At 38.6% G+C, this 24024-nt stretch overlaps 1 protein-coding gene across 1 annotated transcript in view; it reads right to left on the bottom strand.

Annotated features, from left to right (window-relative positions):
* The window catches only part of ENPEP (glutamyl aminopeptidase), a 103560-nt gene that overhangs the window by 22719 nt on the left and 56817 nt on the right, over positions 1-24024 (bottom strand). Inside the window, exons 9-11 of the mRNA XM_060088564.1 lie at positions 19344-19409; positions 19055-19206; positions 8442-8521 (exon numbers count right to left, since the gene is read on the bottom strand). Coding sequence (XP_059944547.1) covers positions 8442-8521; positions 19055-19206; positions 19344-19409 — 298 coding nt within the window. The remainder of the gene's footprint in view (positions 1-8441; positions 8522-19054; positions 19207-19343; positions 19410-24024) is intronic.

Genomic DNA, 24024 nt, shown 5'->3' with positions numbered 1-24024 from the left:
CTAGCTGTGTGATCTTGGCCAAATCACTTGACATCTCTGTGTCTCAGTTCATCATGAGGGAAGTAGGGATAAAAATCCCTCACAGGGCTGTTGTGAAGATTAAATAAAATAACATAGGTAAAGTGTTGGTCACATAGTTATGTGTCCAACAGATGGTAGCTATCCCCATTATTATGAAAGGGGATATGCCGCCAGTTCTATAAATAGCAAAGCAAATATAAATAACATTGAGAAGTTCCTGGCAATCCATCCAAATACTGCAGTATTTTAGTGTGCTTTATATATACCTAGTTAAGCCTGTCTAGAGTTACAGTGATTTTTCCCACTTATAGATGAGGAAGCTGAGATCCAGGAAGTCAGTAGTTACCAGACTTTCCAAGTTCATGCTACTCTTGGAACAGTTGTCAACAACAAAATACTGTTGGGTTGTTTAGTTGCATAATGAAGTAAATAGGACTAAAATATTGATGCCTATTCCAGGTGGTGCATAGAAGTAAGGGTGTATGTTTCATTCTGTTTCTCCAATTACTATTAAGAATTTTCTGATTATAGCAGTAGTATGTGTTCTTTAGGCTCCAAATATGTATTTGGAAAATACAAAAAGAGTATAATGAAGAATACATAAATTACCCACCACCAGTTGACATTGTTTTTATCTTGTGTGCATGTATGTATCTTACATATATATGTACATACGAACACACAATACACATAATGGAACCTTACTGTGTTTATTATTATTAATCCTTTTCATTTGAAATTATATTGTAAGCACTTTGCAATTTCATTTTCTATATATGGAGATTTAAATTTAATGGACACATAGCACTCTATCATTCAGTTTATAAATTGTTTTGTGCTGGGCTTCCCTGGTGGCGCAGTGGTTGAGAGTCCACCTGCCGATGCAGGGGACACGGGTTTGTGCCCCGGTCTAGGAAGATCCCACATGCCGCGGAGCGGCTGGTCCCGTGAGCCATGGCCGCTGGGCCTGCGTGTGCGGAGCCTGTGTTCTGCAACGGCAGAGGGCACAACAGTGAGAGGCCCGCATACCACAAAAAAAAAAAAAAATGTTTTGTGCTATTTCTTGCTAGTTTTACACATAAAAGTGGTGAACGAATTCTTTCTGGATAGGGGCTCTTTCTAGAAAAATTTTTTCCTTCTATTATTTGTCTGATAATTATCTTTTCAAAATTTCATCCAGAGGCTAGTTTCAACTCAGATTTCAATAACATAGCATGCATAATAGTTCTCTAATAGACTATTTTATATAAATAATTATAACAAGCTTCAGTCAACTAGACAGCTTGTGACAGCCTGAAATTTCTAGAGAAGGAAACATTTTTCTTTGTGGACATAAATACTGTGTTTCATCGATCCTTTAAGCAAGTTATTTTTCTGTGTAAAATGACAGTTTATATCTATCTTACTAAATTTGTGTATCAGTTAGTAGAAAAACAGCTGAAATACACAAGAGTAGTATTTTTTGACTAATTACACACAAATTATATTTAGAGACCTAAAAATTTCAAGTAGGATGCACTATCAGAATTTGGGGGGACTTCCCTGGCAGTCCAGTGGTTAAGACTTCACCTTCCAATGCAGGGGGTGTGGGTTCGATCCCTGGTCAGGGAGCTAAGATCCCACATGCCTTGTGGCCAAAAAACCAACACATAAAACAGAAACAATAACAAATTCAATAAAGACTTTAAAAATGTCCCACATCAAAAATATCTTTTAAAAATTCCACTAGTATTCTGACTAGTTACAGTTAAAAAAAAAAAGCATTTGGGGTCAAGGAAGAAAAGTTCAGTCTCTGAAACGAAGACTAACATGATCCATTGTAAAAATGGATTGGTTATCCATTTGTGACAGTGTTTTCAACAAATTACTTATTCAAGGAAATATTGATTGTGTTAGTAATAATTATAGAGTCCCATCTAAATCTCAGCAAGTAGCCTAGAGAATCTCCCTGAAAAGAAAGATGTAGGATTAATATGTAATGTATAATAAGTAGGAATCGGGAAAAAATGCAATCTGACTACCGTGATGAAGGATTATCATAGGCAATGGTTTTGGTGATTGTGAAGAAATAATTGCAAAGGAGAGTTGGCTAGTGAAGATCTGTTGATGTGTCCCTAGTCTGCCTAGGAAAGCAGGTGCCCAACTTAGCTGGTACATGTGTTCCAGATCATTTGACAGATCTGCTCTTATAGAGAACAGTGTATATGGAGAAACCTGTTGGTTGTTTACCATACTGTTCCCTTTTCCTTCTGGGTACACAGCTGGACTATATTTATTAGCCTCCCTTGCAGTTAGGTGGCAACATATAATTGACACCGAGACATAAAGTGTGGGGAGAAGTAATAGATGCATTTCTAGGTCTGGTCCCTCCATTATCTTCCTCTGTATTCTGATCAGATGCAGAAGATTCAGCAGAGAATTATTTAAAAAGGATAACCAGCAAGGAACTACTATAAAGCACAGGGAACTCTGCTCAATGTTATGTGGCAGCCTGGATGGGAGGGGAGTTTGGGGGAGAATGGATACATGTATATGTATGGCTGAGTTACTTTGCTGTGCACCTGAAACTATTGCAACATTGTTAATCGGCTATAATCCAATATAAAATAAAAAGTTAAAAAAAATATCCAGCAGAGAAGTCCAAGATTGGGTCGAGGGGAGGGAGGAGGTGGAGCCATGAGAAAGAAAAAGCCAGTAATTCTAAGTCATTATCTGAGAGTGAGCTACCTAGGAGAGATGGTAGGTCAGGAACACCTCCATTGGAGTGTTGTATGAATAAGAAATTTTTTTTTTTTTTTTTTGCGGTACGCGGACCTCTCACTGTTGTGGCCTCTCCCGTTGTGGAGCACAGGCTCCGGACGCGCAGGCTCAGTGGCCATGGCTCACGGGCCCAGCCGCTCCGCGGCATGTGGGATCCTCCTGGACCGCGGCACGAACCTGCGTCCCCTGCATCGGCAGGCGGACTCTCAACCACTGCGCCACCAGGGAAGCCCTGAATAAGAAATTTTTATTGCATGGAGCCACTCCTGATAGCCTCTCAATGCAATAATTAGACTCCCCTAGTTAATGCAGTATATATACAAAGCAATCACAGCTTATGACATCTTTAAAATAATTAATATACACTAACTCTCTATGTACCCTTATTAAGTAAATTTTCTTCCTGGAAGAGATATCTAATTAGCTGAAGTGAATATTCTATTTCACTTTGGCCAGTATGTTTTTATTTGTGTAAATTAACAAATTAGCATTCTTATATGTATGGTTCACGTGAATAAGATTTCTGAGACTTGGTTGACCATGGCTGAATTAAACAAACTGAGCTTCTGAATCTGCAAAACGGAATCCATAATGATTCAATCAAAATTCAAACATTCCATGAGGCTCAGTTTAGAGGAATGAAGAAAGTTTCTCTCTCTCTCTCCCCCACCCTATTTGCCATTAAATTAAAAAATATATGCCCATAATTATTTTGATATGAAATATTTGAATATAACTACCATCAAATTTTAGTAATATTTATATAATAGTCAGAATTTGGTTATCTAAACCATCCAGAATGCATCCTCAATCTGAAAGAGTTATGAAAACAGTCATCACAAAATCTGTTCCACCTCCTATGCCCTAAACTATCTTTTAGACCCTATGTGCTTATGAATCCCTATTTTTATTTTATTTTTATTTATTTTTTTTATAAATATTTTTTAAAGCAATTAAAATTTTTTTTCTTTTTTTAAAAAAATTAATGAATTTATTTTTTGTCTGTGTTGGGTCTTCGTTGCAGCACGTGGGCTTTCTCTAGTTGCGGTGACCGGGAGCTACTCTTCATTGCAGTGCGCAGGCTTCTCATTGTGGTGGCTTCTCTTTGTTGCGGATCACAGGCTCTAGGTGTGCCGGCTTCGGTAGTTGTGGCTCGTGGGCTCAGTAGTTGTGGCTTGCAGGCTCTAGAGCGCAGGCCCAGTAATTGTGGCGCACGGGCTTAGTTGCTCTGCAGCATGTGGGATCTTCCCGGAGCAGGGATTGAACCATGTCCCCTGCATTGGCAGGCAGATTCTTTTTTATTTATTTGTTTGCTTATTTATTTATTTGGCTGCGTTGGGTCTTCATTTCTGTGTGAGGGCTTTCTCTAGTTGCGGTGAGCGGGGGCCACTCTTCATCGCGGTGCGCGGGCCTCTCACTGTCGCGGCCTCTCTTGTTGCGGAGCACAGGCTCCAGATGTGCAGGCTCAGTAGGTGGGGCTCACGGGCCCAGTTGCTCCATGGCATGTGGGATCGTCCCAGACCAGCGCTCGAACACATGTCCCCTGCGTTGGCAGGCAGATTCTCAACCACTGCGCCACCAGGGAAGCCCCAAGGCAGATTCTTAACCACTGTGCCACCGAGGAAGTCCCAAATCCCTATTTTTAAATACTATGTTTTAGCAAGATTGGTTGTCTGATATCATGTGATAATCTACAAGTCTTCTAAATGTTAGAAAGCAGCAGATTAAAAACAAAAAGGTGGTATACTACTAAATGTAGATGCACTGACAATAGCCAAAATAGTAGCTGATGCTAAAGATAGAGGCATTACTATACACAGCGGTCTGCAGGCAAACAAACCTTCATTAAGCAAGGACTTCCTGAACTCTTAGTAACTCTTAGGATGCGCACAGAACCTTGTTGGGAATAGGGGAGCAGGAGACAAGGAGTATGATGTGTAGTTCGTATCTTCAAAGAGCTTATAATTTACTTTAAAAAGAAAAGACAGAGCATATGAATCTTAAATAACCATGCTGCTGCTTAAAATCTAAGGAATAATACTAAGAATAAGGATTGATGAAACTAATAGCATAAAATATACTCTCAACAATGAGAGGAGAGATTATTCAGGGTAGATTAGGATAGCCAGAGAAGCATCTGAGGTGGAGATCCTCTTCTTTTGTTATAAAGTACATGTTTAATTGTTTTCATGTTTAAAATATCGTGTGTAACACAAATGTAAATAAACGACCTTAGGGGAAGTCCCACTCTTGCCTGGGAAATTTCTAACTGATGAATCACCAAAGAAAACGAGAAGAGGGAGGTGGGGCTGGTAACCTGAGCTGATTGCCCATTCAGTACACTCAGGACATGTTGTCATCTGTGCTCTGAGCTGAGAGCTGAAGATGTCCCCAAACAGGAAACCGGAACTTATTGCGTAGCCTAAAAGTGGAGCAGGCACTTTGAAGTAGGAAGAGATGTCTAGTTTGCTTCTGGCTAAGTGACCAGTCATGATTCTGAAGTTGCAGATAAAGATAGGTTTGTCATCAAAGCTCTGTGAACATTAGAGCCACTTCATTCATTCATTCATTCAATAAACAATTACTAGGTACCTGCTGGAGATACAGAACAACCACACAACAACAAAAAATAAGCTCCATTTCTCAAGGAATATTCTACAGAGAGGGGAGAGACAGATAAAGTCAATAGTTACAGCAAAATGTCTTAAATGTAATGACAGAGGGATAGAGGTTGCCCTAAGAGCCCTTTGCTTTCTCACTTTCATACTAGCATTTTCTGTCTGTAGCACTATTTCAGTCTACACTCAGTCAATCCTGTCATCCACTTAAACTCTACCTTTAGCCCCCCCTAACTCTCAGACTGGATGTCCCTTTCTTTAGTAACTTTCCTCAACCCCTAAATCTCCGCTGGTGCTTCTCCTGCGAATGCCTTTGGCTGTTACCACACCAGGCCCTTATGACATGGTATTATGTTTGCCTGACTCATAAGGCAGTAAGTACCACAAGGGTAAGGATTGTGGGTTCCCCTCCCCCCAGCATTATCTCCATACCTATCCCTGTGTTTGGCCCATAAGTTAGTTCTCAGTAAATACTTGCTTGAATTAATTAATTTAATTAATTATTTAATTCATTATTCAAATATTGTGTCTAATAAGTACATAATACATACAAGAAGAATGTTTACTGTTAACTCCTGAAATCTATTTTACAAAGCACTTGAATAAGCTTTAGTTATCTGAAAAATTTACTTTTGTGGAAACCTCATTTCATGAAAACGCTAGGTACATTGTGTTAGTGTGTATAAATTACTCATGCTTTCAGATTTGTAAACAGCAAATCAAGCAGCTTCCCAGACATTCCCCCCACCTTCAGTTAACCAATGGTGACCAATGGGGAAAATATGTAGTAATATTTAAACCAGATCCACTGAAAACCTCCCAAGGGAATCCTAGCCTTATTATGCCTTTTATCGGTGCTATTGCACATTTTTAAACTGTCTTTTTTTCTGTCTTCTCCATTTTCCTTTGGCTTGAGTAATGTACTTGAGTAAGAAAATGGTCAGAAGACGGCTCACAAAAGATAGAGCTTGGTACTCAAACACAAAATTATCCTATATAAAATACTAAGACAGGGGCTTCCCTGGTGGCGCAGTGGTTGGGAGTCTGCCTGCCGATGCAGGGGACACAGGTTCGTGCCCCGGTCCGGGAAGATCCCACGCGCTGCGGAGCGGCTGGGCCCGTGAGCCATGGCCGCTGAGCCTGCGCGTCCGGAGCCTGTGCTCCGCAACGGGAGAGGCCACAGCAGTGAGAGGCCCATGTACTGCAAAAAAAAAAAAAATACTAAGACAAAATGGCATTGATCTGGGTATTCTAGAAGAATTCAAGAGAAATTGCTGACTACATCAGTTATGGTTAGCCTAAACGACCAAAAGAAAATTTTGTTGTAAAGGCAACAGAAAGGGGTCTTACCTCGACTACAGCAAATCTGATAGAGTTTATAGTAAAAGTTAAAACTCACAAAATAATTTATAGTAAAAGTAAAAACCAAAACTGAAAAAACTATATTGGAGCCATATAAAACCTTGTACACAAATGTTTATAGCAATATTATTCATAACAGCCAAAAGGCAGAAACAATTCATATGCCCATCAACTGATGAACAGATAAATAAAAGGTAGTATCAATATGATACTACCTTTGTAATATCAATATGATGTGAATATAATTTGGCAATAAAAAGGAATGAAGTACTGACACATGCTATGACATGGATGAACTTGAAAACATTATGTTAGGTGAAAGAAGCTATCACAAAATGCTACATGTATCGTTCCATTTATGTGAAATGTCCAAAATAGCCAAATCTATGCAGACAGAAAGTAGATTAGTGGTTGCTTAGGGCTGGGTTTATAGGAGAATAGAGGAGTTGATAGCTAAAGGGTATGGAGTTTCTTTTTGAGGTGATTGAAATGCTCTAAAATTTACTGTGATGATGGTTACAAGTGTCTGTGAATGTAATAAAAACCATTGGACTGCATACTTTAAATGGGGGAATTTCCTAGTGTGTGAATTACATCTCAATAAAGTTGTTTTTTAAAAAAATCTACTGGAAATAGTGTAAAAACTTACTTGCCAGAGGAAATTAATTACTATTTTAGAATATCTTACAGGAGCAAATAGGCATATGTAAATAGAGGATAGGTGATCTACTTTTATCCCTGAGAAGCCATGGGGGAAAGTCCATGCCAAATGCTATTTTGAAACCAAGTCCTCATGGGAAGGGATGAAGAAGAGTCTCATTTGTCTTAGATAAGAAGTGATTTTGAAACACAAAACAAGCACAATAGCAAAAGTATAAAAAGCAAGATTCTTCTGGGATGGTTGCTAAAACCTGTCTTATTATTTTTTCAGCGATCTGTAGTAGAGAACATGTGATAAGGTCTCCCATGTTTTTATGTAACCCTAAAATTTTTCAAGAAGGGAAAAGACAAATCAGTGGAGATAGAATACAGAAATATATTTCTAGTTGGTTTAAGTGAGCAGAACAGTCACAGCTGAATTTAACACAGGCAAGTGCCAAGTCATTCACTTAGGGAGGTGGTTAGATGGATGGATATAGATATAGGTAGTGCCTTGAGCTACTGGTGACAACTTGACAGCTTAGAAAAAATGATTTGGAGTCATTAAAGATTCTAATGTGCTAGTTGAAAAAATGATAGGTCTAATTTAATGGCAGCATTTTAAAAATCAGGCTTGTTACATAACATTCTAAGAAATTCAGTGGCTTATCTGATATTTAAAAAGAAGAAAAGAGAAGGAACAAAGGAAGGAAGGAGAAAAAGCGAGGAAAGAAGGAAGAGGGCAAAAAGATGAAAATTGATACATTGATCTTCCAGTGGTTGGGTATCTGACCCCTTCTCCTTTGGATATGGGTATTTATTATTGTACCAGTCATGGTAAATCATTACAAAGAATTTCTTAAGGTAAAAAAGTTCTTCTTATTATAGATAAGGATTTTGGCTCACCAGTTAATTATTTAAGAGGTTTCTTTTCGCTGAAGTTTACATCATAAGTTCCATCTTTATTGTTGTTTCTTTACACTTATATTCATTTAATGTAGTACATTAATTCAAAGAAGAAATAAATCAATTGATATTTACCTCTTGTTTCTGACCTATTGTAGAATGTAATCCTTGATTCATTATCTTCAGTCCATTTAACTGGAATATTCCATGTGTAACTAAAGTTTTTTAAAAGGAAAAATTTTAACTTTTATTACTAAAAAATAAAAACATTTCCAAAGTAAAAATAGACAAGCATAAAAAGCAATAGACAAGCATATTTTCCTCATAAGCAATTGTACAGTGTATAGTATACAATTAATACAGTTAATACAGTACTCTTTTGTGGTAAAGATAGGCTATGTAATTGCTTTCAATTTATATAAATCTCTAAAATTTGGAACTTTGTATCAAAAATTAGCTAAGGATGAAGAAGATTATTTCAATAAAAATGGCTTGAGGCTTTGGAATAAAGATATTGTATAAATATAACACATATAAAATTGAGCATTCACATACATACTTGCACAGACTTTATATGCTATAGTTTCTGTCAAGGAACACAATACATTTTTAGAATTCAGAAGACAGTATTAAAATGCTGTGAAGAAAATAATGCATTTTAGAAATTATGTTGAAATGACACCACCACCATCATCCCTTAAAGCTTCTCATGCTCTTTAAATATCTCCTATTTACAATCATGTGAACCAGTGTGTTGCAAAGAAAAATCACCAGGCAAGCATGTTTCAGGGGGTTTTAGTGTTCTTTTTAGCTTCTTAGTATTTTCTCGTAGAGCAGGGGGAAGAGGTTAGCTTTGTACTTTGATACAATATATACTTAACATTTTAGTCTTGAAATCTCATAAAAGAGGTCTTAAATGTCTTTTAGATAGTTCTCATATCATATCTTACCAGTCAGAAAACACAGGAGATCTAGAGAAAAGATGAATCTGTGTTTGGGTTTAGGTTTCAACTCAAAGTTGGCCTTGTTTTTCTTCATCTGTGATCATTCAAGTCCCTAACAGAGAATGGGGGAATGATATTTCTCCCTTTCAAGATATAATAAAATTTATCTAATTCAGGGAGAATATATATTTGCCATCTACATGAAAGAAGTAATCCTTTGTTGTCTAACTAGTGAAATGTTTTATAGATTGAACTTTTACTAGCTCTCTTGAAGGAGTTTATTGCAGTGGAATGTTCTTGGATGTAAGTTTCATAGAACCAATACATAAATTGTTTCTTGGATCCTATAGGAGACATTGTCAGTGCTCCACCCTTATCCCCTTGAATTTCTTTGTCATTTTTGTACACCCTGGATTCCATTGTGCTTACCCTGCCAACAGCCAGCAGCTGGGTCTCTCTGTTAGAGGACTGCCCTCTGGCTGCCTGAGCAAGGAAAGCTAGAAGTTCCTGGAAGTTTACATCCTTGGATGCAGCCCTTAGCCAGTGATGGATGGGCATGAAAATGTTCTTTGCCCCATCTGCAGGACCACACTGAAGCACTGTCTCTAGAACTTCCCTGCAGGGTAGTCACCCTGGACAGAACCTGTTTATTGTTGCACCTTTGCTGCTTGATATCCCTCTTGCCAATCCCCCTACCAGCCTTTCCTAGACTTCCTAATGAGTCACTTTCACTTGAATGTTCACCTCAGGGTCTGATTTTAGCGAAGCCAACCTAAGAACGATCCCTTTACTAGACTAGTACTTGTAGTCTAGTAAAGTCTGTCTGTAGTATAGATATTCTAGTAATATTGCCAGAGCTTCTCGACAGATAGACAAAGAAGCATTTTTTTAAAGTCACATTCTACCTACAGATTGCACTCTTTCACTGCTCTGCTGATGTTGTGTTGCCATGTAGACTAACATTTCATTCCTCCTCACCTTTCCCCATTGCCAACCCAACTGAAACAACAGAATATGGAGTGTCTCGATACACTATATGCACAGTTAGGATTTCACATTTCCACTGTCCCCTCTAAGACATGGTTTCTGGGACTAGGCTGTGCCTAAGAGTAGGCATAAGATATACTGCTAAGGTCATGTAAAAAATATTACTCTGAGGTCTGTAAGAGCATCATAAGACAAAAAAGGATGCAGTGTTGAGGCTATATAATTTTATATTTTTGGAACCACTTACAGGATCTAATCTGAGTAAAATTATAGACTGGAGAGTACAAAATGTCAAGAAACAGAAATTACATAAATGAAATGATAGAGTTTCCTATATGTTTTCTAAAATTCAAGAGTATCAGATTTAATTTTTTAAAGGTATAATTCACTTTTAAAATATCTAACAATATAACAATTTCTGGCAGTATAAATATGGCCAATCTAATTTTCACTAAGGAAACTGACTTTGCCCCAACATGACATACCTACTACCATTCTTCCACTGGTTTACATTGACTGGACTGCCAAAGACATGTAAACTTGTCCAATAGAGAACTCTCCCTGATGGAGATGTGAAACTGGCCCATTTCTAAGAGATGGTTGAAGCCATAGTGTAAAACAATAACTTACAAATGTGTGGCCCATTTAAATTATAAAAAGTTTCTGGTCAGTAAGAATTCCCTAATATTGGAATATTTAAGCAGTGAGAAAAGGGAAGAGGCCATTTAGTTTATAATACAACTTAACATTGTCTACCAGATAGGAATATACCTGAACAGAGAGCAGGTGAACACTAGGGTTGGAGAAAAAACTAATTACTTTCTGGGGGCATTACACCCCATATAATCTAATCTATAATTAGATTATATTATGATCTAACTTTTTAATCAAATGGAAAAATAAGGAATGATAACTTTCTATATAATGTCTTTTTCTGTCTTATTTGTTCAAGAGCCACTACAGATTTTTAAGAAATGTTCTCAAGAGGATAGCCCGTCTTTTCTAGGTTTATTTTCCTATGCATGTATAATTTGTAACTTTTTTTTTAAAAAAAGGGAACAAGTAGATTGACTTTATGATAAATGATCGCTAAAAATCATGCATCTATGAATTTAAAATTTTTTTAAAGTCTCTGAAGGTTAAAACTAAAAAAAATTTAGAGAAAAGTGTAAATGTTAGTACAGTTCCATGTTCTAAATCTTGATGAGTACCATTTAAAGATTTATTATAACTTCAAAAGTGATTTTAGACCTGTTGATATGTTTAGTTCCCTTGGTAATAAAGTTTTTTGTTTGTGTGGAGAGGAATCTGTAACCCAGGAGTAGTCTTTAAAAATATAATCCCACAGGTTTAAAAACAGTGTTGGCTGTGTCTCTGGCTTAACAAATCAGTGGATATGAATGAGAGAAGGAAACAACTACTGTGAAGCTTTCCCAATGGAAGTTTGTTTCTCAAGAAAGAAATATATTTTTTAAATTTTATATGTGCAAACACTATTAAATAGCAGTATTAAATATGGCCAATCTGATTTGCTAGAGCATAAAACAGTAACTGTAAAAAACAATTTATGATTAACAGAATGATCACAGAAATTATGTTGATTTATGTAATTGAATTATCACCTGATAACAAGTCAGATCTAAGTTTCAAATCATTCATATATTATGAGAGGAAAGAGTGAAAAACAAAGACGTTTTCTCCATCATAATCTTTCCTCTCCAAAATAAAGATAAAGAAGGAAATACAGACACCCCCTGACTGATTTCATTGGGTCTAAGACCTCAAATTTTCCTTTGTTTTGGCGTGAACTATTAATTTTCAGAACCTGCATTCCAGCAAGATATCCAGTTTCTCTGAATTTCTTTTACTGTGGGAGAGCTGAGTGTCTGAGGTTTCCAGGGGAAGAGGCTGGTAACAGGTTTCAACAAGGTGAGCACCACTGGCTTCTCCAGTTCAGGTGCCAACTAGTTTCTTGAAGTAGCTAATTTAATAATTCTGAGTGTTCTTCATTCTCGATGCCTGGGACAGAAAATTTTTGGCAGTTTGAATTTTTGGAAACACCTGAGTGTGCTTTTCATGTAACAATTCCCAAAGCCCTGAATTGGAAATCAGGAAACAGGTTCTGTTACCTGCTGCATGTAGTACGGTATCCTAAAGTGGGTCTATAAAGATTTTTCAGTTCTCTAGAAATACGGGTATGACCTATATAGAGCAAGATGAGAACAATATTCTAAAAGGAGATTGTCCTCTGCAAATTCATCCGATTCAATTCCCTGCACACTGTTTATTCTTTAATTGGAAATTTTAGCTCAACTCAATCTTTGGAACATATGCCACACATCCCCAGCCTGGCCATTCTCCTAGGGCAGGCCCCATCAACTCCATCACCTCTCACATGGGTCACTAGCTGTAGTATCATCCTAACTGGTCTCCCTGCATCCACTCTTGTCCCACCTGATCTGTTCTCCATAGTGCAGCCAGAGGGGAACTTTGAAAAAATGTAAACATGATCCTGCCAGTTCTCTCCTTAACATCCTTGAATTTGCACACTCTTTTGTTCAAAATCTTTAACATGGTCTGCATGCCTGTCCCCTGTCTTGCCCTCCAACTTTATCTCCCACCAGTCTTCCCAGTGCCTCTCTGTTGTCCAGTTCTTGGAGCCAGACTGCCTGCATTCAAACTGAGGATCCATCACTTACAGTCTGTGCAACCTTGAGTAAGTTATTTAAAAAATTTCTGCCTAAAGTTCTCTATCTGTTATAATAAAATACATTAAAGTACTTAGAATAGTGCCAGCTACTTAGTAAATGCTCAGTAAGCATTGCATATTATGTGTATAATGCTCCTTTTAAACTTTAGAGCCTTCATATATGTTGCACTTTCTGTTTTGAAAACCCCAACAGTCATCCCCCAACACCAATTTACTCAGTTTAAATATCACTTCCTCAAGAAAGAAAGTCTTCTGTAGTCCTCTCTACTCCACCACACCTCCTGTCCCACAATTAATTCAGGCTCAGTGTATCAGTGGGCACATGGCAGGAGAGAATAATTACTGTGAAACTTCCAAATGGAAGCTAGTTTCGCAAAGAGATATATTTAAAAAATTTTAGTATCCAAAGGCTCTAGCAGTATTAAAATAGGCCAATTTAATTTGCTAGAACATAAAACAATAACTGTAAAAGAACCAGTTTATAGTTATTAAACTTCCTGAGACACCTTCTACACTATATTTCTCCTTCCTCATTTATATTAATTGCTACTGAATAATTGACCTTGTGATGATTTATATATGTGACTGTAAAATGAGGTGAGTGAGACTATTAAAAAAGGAAGAGGGTGAAGGGTCTTTTCAGTGGAAATCGGGTAGTGGAGATTAGAGGCCACCTGGAGTGTGGTGAGTGCAAAATTCTCTCCACCCAAAGCACGTATTAAGGAGTTAAAAGACAATTAAAATCGGCATGGGTGGGCCTCCCTGGTGGCGCAGTGGTTGAGAGTCCGCCTGCCGATGCAGGGGACACGGGTTCGTGCCCCGATCCCGGAGGATCCCACATGCCGCGGAGCGGCTGGGCCCGCGAGCCATGGCCGTGGAGCCTGTGTGTCCGGAGCCTGTGCTCCGCAACGGGAGAGGCCACAGCAGTGAGAGGCCCGCGTACAGCAAAAAAAAAAAAAAAAAAAAAAAATCGGCATGGGTGAAATTGGAATGTTGTCCAGGGGACCAAGGTGTTGTTCTCATTTAGCCAGGATCCTGTCTAGGAGGGGGCTCAGCTGGGCGATGAAGGTCGGAGATGACATCCCCAAAGTGGTACACCCAGGTTCCTGTGGCCAGCTCCAGTGGCTAGGGGGGGCGTCCTGAGATCGTGATTTTGTTCTCTTCATTTGGGAGGGGTTGGCACCCCAGAAATGTATACAGAAATAACTAGTTAGTTATACAGAAATGGCTATATTATTAATACTTTTGTAAAAGTTGTATTCATACAAGTGTAATAAGTTTTGAAATCGCTGGCTCTGTGGCACGTGTTTAGTCAGCTTTTACAGTATTTGGTATGTTTTAAAAATCTGGCAAATTAGAGGAAATGATGTATTGGATTTGTAATTTTATCTGACATTCTTAGAATACCTTAACTCAGTAGTCATGTTTAAATGCCTATAAAAGTCTGATTTGGGTGAGGTTTTTTTGTTGTTGTTAATTTTATTGGAGTAGAGTTGATTTACAATGTTGTGTTAGTTTCAGGAGTACAGCAAAGTGATTCAGTTATGCATATACATATATTCATTCTTTTTTCAGATTCTTTTCCCATATAGGTTATTACAGAATATTGAATAGAGTTCCCTGTGCTATATAGTAGGCCCTTGTTGGTTATCTATTTTATATATGGTAGTGTGTGTATGTTAATCCCAAACTCCTAATTTATCCCTCCCCATATGCTTCCTCTTTGGTAACCATAAGTTTGTTTTTGAAATCTGTGAGTTTGTTTCTGTTTTGTAAACAAGTTTATTTATATCATTTTTTAAATTAGATTCCACATGAGTGATATCATATGATATTTGTCTTTCTCTGACTTACTTCACTCAGTGTGATCATCTCTAGGTCCATCCATGTTGCTGCAAATGGCATTATTTCATTCTTTTTTATGGCTGAGCAATATTCCATTGTATACATGTACCACATCTTCTTTATCCATTCCTCTGTTGATGGACATTTAGATTGCTTCCATGTCTTGGCTATTGTAAATACTGCTGCAATGAACATTGGGGTGTGTGTATCTTTTCGAATTATGGATTTCTCTGGAATATGCTCAGGAGCGGGATTGCTGGATCATGTGGTACTATTTTTTGTTTTTTAAGGAACCTCCATACTGTTCTCCATAGTGGTTGTAACCAATTTATATTCCCACCAACAGTGTAGGAAGTTTCCCTTTTCTCCACACCCTCTCCAGCATTTATTGTTTGTAGACTTTTAGATGCTGGTCATTCTGACTGGTGTGAGGTGATACCTCATTGTAGTTTTGATTTGCATTTCTTTGATATTTAGTTATGTTGAGCATCGTTTCATGTACTAGGAAATTCTGATTTTGTAAAGTTAAAGGTTTGATTCTTTTTTTTCCTTTTTGGTTGTTAAGGTTTAATGTGTTTGAAAATGCCCAAGAAATTTGATATACTATATTTATGAATTATAATTTTTTTAGATTCATAAAAATGTATAGAAAAGTCTTTTTAGAAATTAGATTCATAAAACTGTGTCTTTTGGTGTTTATATTTGAAATTTAAATGGAATTTAATAAAATTTTAAGTGGTGATGTTTAGAAGTTTCTTATAAATGATATATGCAAAATAATTTGATTGATTAAGTTTGTAATTGCTGTTAAAATGTTTGGAGAATTTCATTTATGCATTGTAAGTAAAAACATCCTTAATCAAAAACTGGGAAAACCACTATTGAAAAGCCACTGTCTCCTACACCCTTTCCACAGAACAGCACCTCTCTCAGAAGCAGCCCCTTTTAAATGCTTTTGGTTTTAGTTCTTCTGATGTCTAATACTGTAACTCTAAATACCTCTATATTTTTTAGATAGTATTTATTAACTCACCCATGAGGGTGATTTAGTTCACTTATACTACTTTCATTTTCGTTTCCCCTTTAACAGTCAAATTATAATAAAGCAAAATTATTATTATTAGACTTTCTATAGGTTACAATTTTTCCTTTAAATAATATACCCATACTGCCTCTTCTTGTTTTATAAATTTTAGTATTGTTACTCTCTCCTAACTGTAGAATAAGGTTATCTTGTGCAGTGCTGATAAATGCTTAACAACCAGCTCTCAGGGCAGGGGTGGGAAGTGGAATGTAGTATTTGCTGATTTCCATTAGCTCACATCATGACCAATTTCAGGGTACTGGAATGATGTCACTGAGTTGGGATTAAAGCCAACTTCAGTCCACCACTGAATCAGTATGCAGTATCCTTTTTTTCCACCTTTTCTTCCTCTTCTACCTCCTTTCTTCTGTCAGCTGTTTTTTCTTGTTACAATGTTAAGATTGTTTATAGTTACAATCTAACTTGTCACTATAACAAATATTAACATGTTATCCATTGGTTGATTATAAAAGCTAAAAGACAATAAATAACACATACGAAATTATGCTCTATACATATTGCTGGCCGAGAAGTGTGTTGGAGTCATATTTCCTTCTCAGTGGTCTGATTTCATGGCCCTTGAGTCACTTAAATGAAAATTTCCCCTAACACCCTAGCATAAGGGTAAAATAGACTCCTCTTCCTTATACTTTATCAATGGCATAAAATCATTCTACCTGCTTCATATTTTTGGATCACAATTTTTACATACAGCCTTGATTTTGTTTTTTTCTAATTTTCTTCTTTATAGTTGGCCAAACTGATGGGCCTTCACCAATTCCCCAATTCTGCCATCCTCCCAATTATACTCTCTTTTTCCTGGGGATCACCTAACTCAGCCCCAGTCATCCTGCTCTTATGGCTCTGTGAGCCCACTGGATCGCTATTGGTCTGCATTTCCTTTCATGGCTCTCCTAGGGTGGATGAACTGTTTCCTGGATCCTGTGTCTTCCTCTTTTTTTGATTTATTCATATTTTTTTCTCTTCAGGCTCCAATCCCCCTGGACTGTAGCCTTAGTAACTTTCTAAGAAGTGCTGTGTGGAAAGCATTTTCTGGGGCTCCATGTCAGAAAATGTCTTCACTGTGCTTATACGTTTGGTTTAGGGAACTGCCTAGAGAATTAGAGGTTGAAAATATTTTTTGCATCCATGTTTTAAATGACTGCTTCATTTTCTTCTTGAGTTCAGAGTTGTTGTAAAGAAGTCTAATGCCACACTAACTCATGTACCCTTGTTTTCTGAAATTTCATGAGGCTATAGCTAGGTATGTTTTTGGTGGTTTTTTTTTTTTTTCCTTTTTGTACTGTGTAGTCAATGGGGCTTTTTAATCAGAATCCTTGTGCACTTTATTATTTCTTTGGTACAATTCGCCCCTTAAGTTTCTCTATTTTCTTTTTTTGAGAGACTTCTACTAGTTGGGTGCTAGACTTTCCATATTTGTCTTCTGTTTCATATTTGCCAGTTCTATGTGTGTTTGTCCTGTACTTTGAGGGAATTCCCCAAATTTATTTCTAGTTGGTCTATTAATTTTTTTTGACAACCAAAATTTAATCCTTCATAGCTCTTTTATATTCTCAGTTCATCTTTTCGAAAACATTCTGCTCTTAGTTAATGGATATAATAGCTTCTTTGATCTCTTAATATATTTCATAAATTTATTTATTATTTCAATTATGTCTCTTATAGAGATAGGTTTCTTGTTTGTTCATGTGAGATTTTACCTTTTATGCTTTTAGATTTTTTTCATGTGTCTTGCTATCCTTGATTGTTCATTCATATTTAAGAAAGAAGGACTAAATTGGTTATTCTTGGTCTCTTGTATGTAACCCCTCTACTGTTGAGAAGGGAGGTATATATATATTTTTTAACATCTTTATTGGAGTATAATTGCTTTACAATGGTGTGTTAGTTTCTGCTTTATAACAAAGTGAATCAGTTATACACATACATATATCCCCATATCTCTTCCCTCTTGCATCTCCCTCCCTCCCACCTTCCCTATCCCACCCCTCTAGGTGGTCACAGACCACTGAGCTGATCTCCCTGTGCTATGCGGCTGCTTCCCACTATCTATCTATTTACATTTTGTAGTGTACATATGTCCATGCCATTCTCTCACTTTGTCCCAGCTTACCCTTCCCCCTCCCCGTATCCTCAAGTCCATTCTCTAGTAGGTCTGTGTCTTTATTCCCTGTGTCTTATCCTAGGTTCTTCATGACCTTTTTTTTTTTTCTTAGATTCCATATATACGTGTTAGCATACGGTATTTGTTTTTCTCTTTCTGACTTACTTCACTCTGTATGACAGACTCTAGGTCCATCCACCTCACCACAGATAACTCAGTTTCGTTTCTTTTTATGGCTGAGTAGAGAAGGGAGGTATATTTTTGAAACTTGACTTCTCCGCTGAACAGGAAGTCTGACTAGAGGCTCTGTGTATGTATGAGGGGAGCTGGCAGCTCCAGCCCATTCATACTACAGATGCCACAAGGAGGAAAGCTTTACTTTGGGTGTCCCAACCAAATGGAAATCCTTAGCTCTCCTCTACGTCTTGGTCAATTTCTTTAGGAAAAAAAGCCCTCTGGATTTTTGCCTTGGGTCATTGCCAGACTTTTGAGAGCTCTGTGCAGAGGAAAGAATGGCAGTCAATGAAGGGAAAGTGGAGGGGGAGGGGTCTGGCTGGCACAACTGTCCTGAATCCAGACTTCAAATTAATTGCCCTATTTTCAGCCTCACTCCTGCCTTCCACTCTGAGTGCTGACGCTGAGCCAAGAGCCTGTCTAGGGATAGGGGAAATCAGCTTCCATCTCTACTGAAAGTCTCTTTTTATCTGGCTGCATCTTCCTCTGTTTGTTTTCTGTCTATATTTCTCCCTCTGCTTTTCTTCATCTAGAATTTTATGATGCATTTAGCCCTTCCTATTTTCTTTACTTCTCTGAGTTTATTTCTTTTATTACTTCTGTTTCTTTATTCAGTGAGTTCTGGGAAGAATAGTACTTGCATGCATGTGCTCAGTCCATCATTTGGAACCTGAAGACAACTGAGCTATTTCTGAATGCCTTTGTTTCCCTAAAGACACTGTGCTTAAGCATTAGGTACTGAAGAGCGAGGTCTAAGCAAATGGCCAGTATTTTCATGAAATTTCTGCTTTTCTTCTGAAATGCGTTATAGCTTCTTACCCCAAAATTGAATGTGGCTCAGAAGAATTAGCTCTCGAGTCCAACAGAAAGCGTTTCTGTGTGATGTTCCTCATATCTTTCATATTAAGTACAGGATAACCCATCTGATTGGTCCAGGTGTCCATTACTTCTTTTACTGGTAGCTTACTTGCCTAAGATTTTTTTAAAAAAACAGAGAATAATCAAGCAACAAATAAGGGGAAATAAAAGGATAGAATAATCAGATAAAGAAATGATTGATAAATCATTTGTTAATCAAAGAAATATTTGAGGATATACCCCTCCTTACCTCTTCAAGTGCTGCCCAAAAATCTGAAGTTTTGGCATTCTTAAATTTGTATTTTTGCAAGTAACTCTGCATGTGAAAGATAACAAGAATTTCAAAAGTCAATGTTTGCTTTTTCCATACTTCCACAACATGAGCTGAACCCTTCAACATGTCTCGCTCTAATGAATAATATAGCAAATGTACCTAGAATGAAAATCAAATGATACGCCGTATGCAAAACATTTTGTAACCTATAAAAACACTGTACAAATAACGATTTATTTGTAAAGCATAAGGAATATTTTTTCTTATTAATGAGATAATTCTCTTTTTGTTTGTTTTCTTTTTTTAGTCTAATGGAATTGTGAACAGGTGAGGGAAAGAGTTTAATTTTTTCAGGACAACCAATATAAGATGCTTAAGGACCGTCAACTATTTAGCAAGCAGTCAACAGTCCATAACATTTTTGATCCACTAGGAAAAAAGATCCATAATTCTATGACGTTCACTTATTGGTGTTAACCTGTCCACTGCTGGCTGCATCCCCTACCTTTATTTACACCAGTAGTGTTTTCTCATCTCACACACTAGATGACCCCATCACACATGAGTGATTGAAGTGATATGCAAAGATAAAACTGGTGAGCTCGGATCTAAGCCAAGGCTCAGCAAACTTTTTCTGTAAAAAGCTGTATAGTAAAGATTTTAAGTGTTGTGAGACATATAGTCTCTGTCACAACTACTCAACTCTGCCCAAATACCACAAAAGCAGTCATAGATAATATGTAAGTGAATGAGAATGGCTGTTTTCCAATAAAATGTTATTTATGCACACTGATATTTGAATTGCATACAACTTTCACGTCATGAAATATAATTCTGATTTTTTCCAACCGTTTAAAATTGTAGAAGTGATTTTCATTTGCAGACCTTACAAAAATGGATGGTGGGCTGGATTTGGCCTGCAAGCTGTAATAGTAGTTTGCAGACTCCTGTTCTAAATAAATGAATGTACAGTCTTCTGAATAATAATAATGATGATGATGGCTAAATTGGGAAAATTATTCACTCTAAAGAGTAAGATTTCATTTTTCAAATATTTTAAAGATACAAATCTTTTAACTACAAGGCTCCCTTTTTGTCAGTTCTAGTCACAAAACCTCTCTATATATGAGTTTTCAGGCATAATATGATATCCCTAGAGAAAATTCCTTGTCTTCTTCTAATCTCATAATGGGCACTACTTATAGTTCTCCAGGAGACCTTCCAGAATTCCTGCTGTATAACTCCTCTGTTATGCTCTAGAATTGTCCTGTTTAAAATGTGGAAGTCTTTGATAGAAATAGAACCTTCTTAAGTGGTCTTTGAACCTTCAGAGAAAATAACCAGTGGTTGACTTTGCTCATATCATTTTCACTCTAAGTTGCTCTAATTTTCAGGAGGTGCTATACCTTAGTCCTGTTATCTTCTAAATTCCTCTTTTTAGGCATAGAGAGATAAAACAATATTACCTGGACTGCTCCAAGATGCCTGGGAGAGAGTTGAGGCCAGTTTGGAATGCTGCCTTCATATTTGTTCTTTTGATTGGTTCACTGCTCAGCACTGCCACTGGAGGGCAGGCGAAGGAAGGGAGAAGAAATGAAAGGCATATATTCTGTATCAAATTTAGGTGTTCGTGCCAGAGTTTTGCATAGATCATTCATTCCTTCGTAGTAAAATAATTGGATGCTTGGAATAGTAATAATTATAATCATAGCTATCTGTTAATGATGATTTCTAGTGAATAGTATCTTCTTAAAATTAATTTTGAGGAGTTTCTTTGTATATTCATGGTGACTTGTACTTAGAAACATGCAATCTTGGAACTGAAAGGAACCTTAAATACTATTTTATACAACCTTCACATTTTGGGCATGAAGGAAACTGGTGTCTAGAGAGGTGAAGAGATTTGCCTGAGATTACGGTGAAGAGACTTCTGAATCCTGGATCAGTTTGTGTGGTTTTCGTCACTGTTGTTATTGTTACTGTTTTTTAAATTGCAGTTTCTTGCTTCACCTTATTAGCTAGAGGCTTATATAAGCAGTATATTAAAAGGAACTAATTTTATTTTGTCTAGATTAGTGCTTTTGAATATTCTATATTAAGAAATTTCCTTCTTCACCTTTCATAATCACGATGCAGTCATTCCAGTCAAAAGTTCACGATGACCTAGGTCCCCCAGTAATAGTCCCTCAGTTAGTATCAGTGTGCACAAAGGAAAGGAACAGTGTTCCTATGACTGGTATCTCAGGAAGGGACAGGACATTTTCCAGTTGAACCATTCCTGTCTTATCAGCGATACTACTGATACTAGGAGAAAAAGAAAGGATGGATATATTTCCCAGCTTCTATTTCATGACCATACATTGTTATCAATGCCCCATAATTTAATATGCTTTTTTACATACAAGCACAGCCTGAAAGATTTTCCAGTTGATGGTTTTACAATTTTTTTTTTTTTCTGCAGTACGCGGGCCTCTCACTGTTGTGGCCTCTCCCATTGCGGAGCACAGGCTCTGGACGCGCAGGCTCAGCAGCCATGGCTCACGGGCCCAGCCGCTCCGCGGCATGCGGGATCCTCCCGGACCGGGGCATGAACCCGTGTCCCCTGCATCAGCAGGCGGACCCTCAACCACAGTGCCACCAGGGAAACCCTGGTTTTACTCTTAATTCCCCTCACTCTGTACCTACTTTGCTGTCTGAGATTGGGTTTGGGGTTAAGGTGATGAGCATGAAAGAGAACAGAGAGCTGGCCATCCCCAGAGTTAGCGCCACACCAGGTTAGATAATGAAGAGTGACTTTTGGTAGAAGGTTAGTATTTGCAAGGGAAAAGTTGGACATTGTCACATATTGTGGGGTTTAGGGGCAGAAGTAATAGCATGATGATAAATCAAGGAGAGATACATTTGGATACTAGAATTATGTGAAGGGATGTTCCAATTGGTTTGAGAGATTATTGAGTGTGGCCTGTATTGATCATATACTATTTTCAGATATTAGCTAGTGTTTGAAGACTGAAGGCAAAAAATGAGTGTTTCAGTGTCTTTTTGTAAATTAATTCCATAGCACTATAATGATATGAAAATTAGTATCTATTCATTCTAGCACCATCTGTAGTGGCACTTAGGGTAGAGGAAGACGGTTTTAACATGAGAAATATTACTTTTAGACTGGACTGGGTTTTTAATTAGTTATATCACAGATATGAGCTAAATAAAATGCAAGAGTATTATTAAATTATTAGAATAGGTATTCTCTTTTAAAGACTCTTTTGGTACTTCTCAAAAAAAGTTAATATGGACTTCCGGGTAAGATGGCTGAAGAGTAAGATGCGGAGATCACCTTCCTCCCCACGGATACACCAGAAATACAGCTACACGTGGAACAACTCCTACAGAACACCTACTGAACGCTGGCAGAAGACCCCAGACCTCCCAAAAGGCAAGAAACTCCCCACATACCTGGGTAGGGCAAAGCGGAGAGATTCCTGCACAGAGGACCGGTGCCGAGCGGCACTCACCAGCCCGAGAGGCTTGTCTGCTCGCCCGCCGGGGCGGGCGGCGCTGGAAGCTGAGGCTCAGGCTTCGGTCAGAGCGCAGGGAGAGGACTGGGGCTGGCGGCGAGAACTCAGCCTGAAGGGGGCTAATGTGCCACAGCTAGCCGGGAGGGAGTCCGGGAAAACTCTGGAGCTGCCGAAGAGGCAAGAGACTTTTTCTTCCCTCTTGGTTTCCTGGTGCGCGAGGAGAGGGGATTAAGAGCGCTGCTTAAAGGGGCTCCAGAGACGGGCGCGAGTCGCGGCTGAAAGCGCGGAGCCCAGAGACGGGCGTGGGACGCTGGGGCTGCTGCTGCTGCCGCCAAGAAGCCTGTGTGTGAGCGCAGGTCACTGTCCACACCGCCCTTCCGGGAGCCTGTGCAGCCCGCCACTGCCGGGGTCCCGGGATCGAGGGGCGGCTTCCCTGGGAGAACGCACGGCGCGCCTCGGGCTGGTGCAATGTCACGCCGACCTCTGCCGCTGCAGGCTCTCCCCGCACTCCGTGCCCCTCCCGCCCGCCCAGCCTGAGTGAGCCGGAGTCCCCGAAGAGGCTGCTCCTTTAACCCTGTCCTGTCTGAGCGAAGAACAGATGCCCTCCGGCGACCTACATGCAGAGGCAGGGCCAAATCCAAAGCTGAGACCCAGGAGCTGTGAGAACAAAGAAGAGAAAGGGAAATCTCTCCCAGCAGCCTCAGAAGCAGCGGATTAAAGCTCCACAATCAACTTGATGTACCCTGCATCTGTGGAATACATGAATAGACAACAAATCATCCCAAATTGAGGAGCCAGGAGTCAGTGCTGTGCCTCTGAGGTGGGAGAGCCAACTTCAGGACACTGGTCCACAAGAGACCTCCCAGCGCCACATAATATCAAACGGCGAAAATCTTCCAGAGATCTCCATCTCAACACCAGCACCCAGCTTCACTCAACGACCAGCAAGCTACAGTGCTGGACACCCTATGCCAAACAACTAGCAAGACAGGAACACAACGCCACCCATTAGCAGAGAGGTGGCCTAAAATCATAAAAAGTCCGCAGACACTCCAAAACACACCACCAGATGTGGACCTGCCCACCAAGACAAGATCCAGCCTCATCCACCAGAACAGAGGCACTAGTCCCCTCCACCA

This window comes from Mesoplodon densirostris, chromosome 1 (genome assembly GCF_025265405.1).
Source record: "Mesoplodon densirostris isolate mMesDen1 chromosome 1, mMesDen1 primary haplotype, whole genome shotgun sequence".
NCBI lineage: Eukaryota > Metazoa > Chordata > Mammalia > Artiodactyla > Ziphiidae > Mesoplodon > Mesoplodon densirostris.
This window is presented reverse-complemented; position numbering and strand designations above follow the sequence as displayed.